At 45.7% G+C, this 6,169-nt stretch overlaps 1 protein-coding gene across 1 annotated transcript in view; it reads left to right on the top strand.

Moving 5' to 3' along the window:
* The first annotated feature begins 805 nt into the window (after positions 1–805).
* DHX40 (DEAH-box helicase 40) overlaps positions 806–6,169 on the top strand; it is a 38,817-nt gene continuing 33,453 nt past the window's right edge. The window contains exons 1-3 of the mRNA XM_029285571.1: positions 806–971; positions 2,116–2,261; positions 4,606–4,725. Coding sequence (XP_029141404.1) covers positions 806–971; positions 2,116–2,261; positions 4,606–4,725 — 432 coding nt within the window. The remainder of the gene's footprint in view (positions 972–2,115; positions 2,262–4,605; positions 4,726–6,169) is intronic.

Here is a 6,169-nt window from a genome sequence, read left to right on the forward strand (position 1 = left end):
TGGAACGAACTACCCCCCGAGATCCGGATGATTCCGGATCTCCTTACTTTCCGCCGCGCCCTCAAGACATGGCTTTTCCAGCAAGTGGGCCTGACCTAAGGAGGATTTTATTTAGGGACGATTTTAAGTATAATTTTAATTGGAACACAGCTTCGAATATTTGGTTTTAATTTGGTTTTAGAGGGGTTTTTATTTTTATTGATATGTGTACCTGTTTTAATATGCTGTGCACCGCCCTGAGTCCTGCGGGAGAAGGGCGGTATAGAAATTAAATTAATAATAATAATAATAATAATAATAATAATAATAATAATAATAATAATCACGTGATCAAAATTCAGATGCTTGGCAGCGGATTCGTATTTATAACGGTTGCCAAGTCATGTGATCATCTTTTGCAACATTCTGACGAGCAAAATCAATGGGGAAGCCTGATTCACTTAACAACCAGGTTACTCGCTTAACAACGATTCGCTTAACTGACAAGAAAGGTTACAAAATGGGACAAATTCACTTAACAACTGTCTCGCTTAGCAAGAGAAATTTTGGGTTCCTGGGTTGATGTAAGTCGAGGACTACCTGTACACACACACACACACACACACACACACACACACACGGATCCTGTAGAGGCCCCTGACCAGCCAGCTAAACTGCCCTCTACTACAAAGAACCCTGGGCAGGTTCCATCAATTCCAAAGGACTTAAAACCTTACCCAAAAGATCTGTTGGGATTCCTTTATCTCTTAACTGCACCTTTTAATTGTTTTGCTCATGTTTTGTACCGACAGAGCCACAACCCAAAATGCCAAAGGGAGAAAAGAAAAAAACTCCCAGCTCTGCACTTCTACCCATTAGCAAATTCCGAAGGAAATTAGTGGAGACTATTCAAGGCAACACCTTTGTCGTGGTGACGGGTGAGACGGGAAGTGGGAAAACTACCCAACTTCCCAAATATTTATTTGAAGAAGGTAAGAGCACGTACACACGAGTGTATCCCACTTCCAAGATTCACGGGCGTGGGCAGTTGCCGAGGCTTATGTAGGAGAAGAGCGGGCAGAGTTGGAGGGGGCAGAGTTAAGTGTGTCAGCAGCTTAGAGTCATTACATTGCCACAAACGGAATTCGGTTGACGTTTATCTGGCGCCAATTTAGTATGGAACTTTAGTTCAGATTCTTGTATACAGGCGGTCCTTGTTCTGTCCCAGTCCATGTGAGTCCTTGTTAATTTCACAAGGACAAACCCCTCTTTAACAAGTAGGCTGGAAATGCAGGAAAAACAAACCCCTTTTATTAATTAGATGCGCAAAATGTCCCCAAAGCAAAAACAAACAAAACACGATGCAAACAGAGAATTGTCCCAAGGCAAACAGAACACAATTCAAACGGAGAATTTTCACAGGCAAGGCAACAGAATCTGATTCCATGAAACTTGAGTTCTTTGCAAACGGTTGCCTTCAGCAACCAGCACCACCCAAACCTTACCTTTTTATTGTGCAGCCCCAAGGTGTGGCTTCTCAATGCCTTCTCCTCCTCTCTTGGAGTCGCCCCGTTGCCTCCCTCTGTCCTGCTCTTGTTGCCTGTCTGCGTTTGCGAGCATCTATGATGTCTTCCAGCTGTAAGACCTCAGAGTCTGACTCAGCTTCCCTGCACAGCTGGGCCTCAGCCTGAGCACGATTGGAAGGGCCAGGCTCTTCATCAGATTGTAAGTCCTGGAGCTCATCAGAGCCTTCCTCCGATGGCTCTCCAGGCCCCTTCTCCTCCTCCTCCTCCTCTGATTCCCCGGACTCAGCTGCCGGGTCCAGTGGCTGGCACACTCACAACAGTCCTCGACTTACGACCACAATTGAGCCCAAAATTTCCTTTGCTAAGCAAGAAAGTTTTTAAGTAGGTTTTTGCCCCATTTTACGACCTTTCTCGCCACAGTTGTTAAGTGAATCATAGCTGTTAAGTTAGTAACGTGGTTGTTAAATGAATCTGGTTTCCCCATTGACTTTTGTTTGTCACAAAGTTGCAAAAAGTGATCACATGACCCCTGGCAGGGTGATCTCTGCTCGTTGTTATTCTTCCCTTCTAAAAAATCAGTAATGTGGGGTTTTTTGCTTGCTTTTCATAGGGTTTGCCAGGCAGGGCACCATTGCTGTGACACAGCCACGGCGCGTGGCTGCCATATCCGTGGCTGAAAGAGTGGCAGAGGAACTAGGCTGCCCAGTGGGGGGCCTTGTGGGATACCAGGTTCGCTTTGAGGAATGCATCTCGGAGGTATGCATTCGAATCCCACTTATTCTTGGAATTTATTATTATTTATTGTATTTGTGTGCTGGTTTTTTTTTTTTTAAGTCAGAAGAGATTCCTGGCTTATGTGTAGTAGCAGGATAATGCCTGTTTTGGGGTTTACGGTCAAAAACAGGAATGACGCAGCATAACAAGGAAAAAAGAATGAGGAGGGGAAAGGGGGGAAAAATCCTTGAATCTGATAAGTGGATATTTAAAACAAGTTCCTCTTAGTATTTAATAAAAAGTATATTTTGTTTGAATTTCAAACAAGGTCAGCCAGATATGTAGAGTGGATTTGAAATTTTTATCCAGTGACTTGAGTCCTTCTCAAGGTCTTGGAATAGGCAGATGTAGTTATTTGATGGTATTAAACAGGGGTCTTCAAACTTGGCCCTTTTATGACTTGTGGACTTCAACTCCCAGAATTCCTCAGCCAGGCATGCTGGCTGAGGAATTCTGGGAGTTGAAGTCCACAAGTCATAAAAGGGCCAAGATTGCCAACCCCTGGTATTAAAGGTATTGTCCCAGGACAAAACTGTTCCAAGTCAAGCTGCCTTTTGCAATTGACTGATGCAGATTTTGTCAATGCCAAGGGTGCTCATGTGGTGTTCCAGATGTTTCGGGATTTGTACCCAAGGCAACCATGACTATCTTTGTTTTATTTTGCCACAGTTCTTTTTACAGATCTTTATATTTTGTGATCTTTTCCACTCTGCTCAAGTCCTGCCATGTCCACTATCCAGACTTTTTTGTCTTTCTTATCAACAGTTGTTAAGTCTGGGGTGTCATGCGGCAGGTGCCTGTCTGTTTGAATTCTAAAATCCCAAAGCAATTTAGCTTCTATTACTTTTAGCTTTTCTATTACTTTCCCCTATTTTATGGCCCTACCAGTTCTTGCTTGCAGGCAAGTGGTATTTCTTGCAAATCTTCCAATGCACCCTTGTTGCTTCTTTGTCGTGTCGCTGCTTGTAGTCAGTCTGGGTGATCTCCTTGCAGCAACTAACCAGGTGATCCACTGTCTCTTTCTTTTTCAGTCTTCTTTGCAGTCTTCTTTGCAGAAGTATCGCTATCACTAGCTTCTCAATTTCTGTTTTGTATGCATCTTAGCCATTGCCTTGTCTTATTATCTGCTTTGCCTGCTGCTTTTTTTTTTTAAATGTACTGACCATGTAATATTTTGTCTTGCCATGTCTTTTTTCTGTTATTATTGTTCATCCAGCCAGATGTTTAGACTGGTTATAATTATTTTTTATTATAAGATTTTATTAGTTTTTTCCGTACATATAATAATAATTTTTCAAACAACGTGCTGTCTGAGTTTAAATACGCTAATACATATTTAATTGCTAATCCTTTATTCTTTCCCCTAACCATCGGTAAAGTAAGTCCCAAATTTGATAATATTCTGTTTCTTCTTTTTCTTTCAGTCTCATAGTCAATCTGTCCATCTCTGCGCATTCCAATTTTTTTTATTATTATTTCTTCATCTGGTGGTATTCTTTCATTTTTCCAATATTGCACAAATATTATTTGTCCCACGTGGCCGGATGCATCCCAGCACGACTGGTTTCCCTCCCCCCTGTCCCATCCCTCCTGGCCTCACATGCTCTCCTTTTCCTGGGCATGACCCACTGCATCGCCTCCTCAGCTGTTGGCCGTCCGTCCAGCTCAGAGGTGGCTTCCCTGAACTGCTAGCGGCGGGCTGTGGAGCCCCAGAGTGCGCCGGTTGAGGGGCCAACAGGCTGTGGCTGCTGACGGACACTGTCGGCCTCCATGCGCTCGCTGGCCTCTGTGTGCAGGGGCCGATGGTGTCAGGCAGCAGCCGGCCCGGCCCCTGCCTCACCTTGCCTGCGACAATGGCACCCCCACCCTCCCTCGCTTTGCCTCACCTCACCCCGCAGGATGAGCCTCCTACCCACCGCCCCACCTGCCAGAGACCCCCTGGATCTCCCCCAACTCTGCCTGGCCCCTACAGGCATCCCTCCCCACGAGCAACATGGAGGTGACCACGCCCACCTTGGCCACACCCACCCAGTCTGCCATGACCACCACAGCCATGCCCACCCAGTGGGCCACTCCCTCCTGCACCCGGCGATAAATAAGTGGGTTTTGGGTTGCAGTTTGGGCACTCGGTCTCTAAAAGGTTCGCCATCCCTGGGATAGACCGATAGGGGAAACCTTTACCTTTATTTTTTTATTTACTTTTTTAGTTATTAAATAAAAAGCATTGTCTTTCTGAGTGGTGGATTTCCTTCCAGCAGCATCAGGAGTTTTCTTTGCTGTAATCAAAAGGATATCGCTCACTAAATATTGATTCTATACGTCCCAGGAAACTGCAATCAAGTATCTGACGGACGGGTGCCTGTTACGGCAGATCTTGGCAGACCCACATCTGACCCAGTACAGCGTCGTCGTTCTGGACGAAGCTCACGAACGGAGTCTCTGCACGGTCAGTGCTAATAAAATAGGCAGATTAAGATTTATTTCTCTAGCTTGGTGAAAGCTGAACCAGCCAGCCAGGGTTTAAGCATCGTGGGCACTTTGCTCTATGGTGAGCTCATAAAAGACTTCCTAGATCTGAAAGACGCAGCATAAGAAGAAGGGGGCGTGGGAGGGAGAAGGAAAAGTGTAAGCTGAGCACCCAGGACAGGGGTAGGCAACCTTGGCTCTTTTATGACTCGTGGACTTCAACTCCCAGAATTCCTGAGCCAGCATGGCTCAGCATGGAAACCTCTCCATTTCTCCTCAGCATGGCTGGCTTAGGAATTCTGGGAGTTGAAGTCCACGAGTCATAAAAGAGCCAAGGTTGCTTACTACTGACCTAGGACTTAATGAAGTTAAGAGAATGCAGCCAAGGTCAAAACAATACTTTGGGGCTTCAATTCCACGCTGGGTGGCATTTTGAAGTTTCTTTGTTTTTAATCCTCCCATGGAATTTCCTTACATCCTTTCCATTCTGGAGTATAGGTAGTCCTTGATTTATGACTTCAATGGAGCTATCTATCAAGGTCATGTCATGAAGGTTGTAAAACAGGTCATTCATGTGACCAATCCAATTTTATAATAATAATAACAATAAAGTTGGAAGGGACCTGGGAGGTCATCCAGTCCAACCCCCTGCTCAGGCAGAAAACCCTATACCATTTCACACAAATGGCTGTCCAGTCTCTTCTTAAAAACATCCAGTGTTGGAGCATTCACAGCTTCTGGAGGCAGGTTGTTCCACTGGTTAATTGTTCTAACTGTCAGGAAGTTTCTCTTTAGTTCTAGGTTGCTTCTCTCTTTAGTTAGTTTCCATCCGTTGTTTCTTGTCCTGCCTTCAGGCGCTTTGGGGAATAGCTTGACTGTCTCTTCTTTGGGGCAGCCCCTGAGATATTGGATCGCTGTTATCATGTCACCCCTCGTCCTTCTGTTCGTTAAACTAGACCAGGGGTAGGCAACCTTGACTGTTTTATGACTCGTGGACTTCAACTCCCAGAATTCCTGAGCCAGCATGGCTCAGCTTGGAAACCTCTCCCTTTCCCCTCAGCATGGATGGCTCAGGAATTCTGGGAGTTGAAGTCCACGAGTCATAAAAGAGCCAAGGTTGCCTACCCCTGAACTAGACATACCCAATTCCAGCAACCGTTCCTTGTATGTTTTAGCCTCCAGTCCCATCATTATCTTTGTTGCTCTTCTCTGCACTCTTTCTAGAGCAGACATGTCCAAAGTCCGGCCCGCGGGCCATTTGCGGCCCGCGGCCCGGTTTAATCCGGCCCTCGAGCAGCCCTCCCTGCTCTATATAAATGTGGCCCTCCCACGGCCCTCCGGCAAGTCCCATGAGAGAGAGAGAGAGAGAGAGAGAGAGAGAGAGAGAGAGGCACTTGCACTTCTGTCTCTCTCTCTCTCTCTCT

Source organism: Protobothrops mucrosquamatus, unplaced genomic scaffold (assembly GCF_001527695.2).
Source record: "Protobothrops mucrosquamatus isolate PMUCROS unplaced genomic scaffold, P.Mucros_1.0 scaffold1865, whole genome shotgun sequence".
Taxonomy (NCBI): domain Eukaryota; kingdom Metazoa; phylum Chordata; class Lepidosauria; order Squamata; family Viperidae; genus Protobothrops; species Protobothrops mucrosquamatus.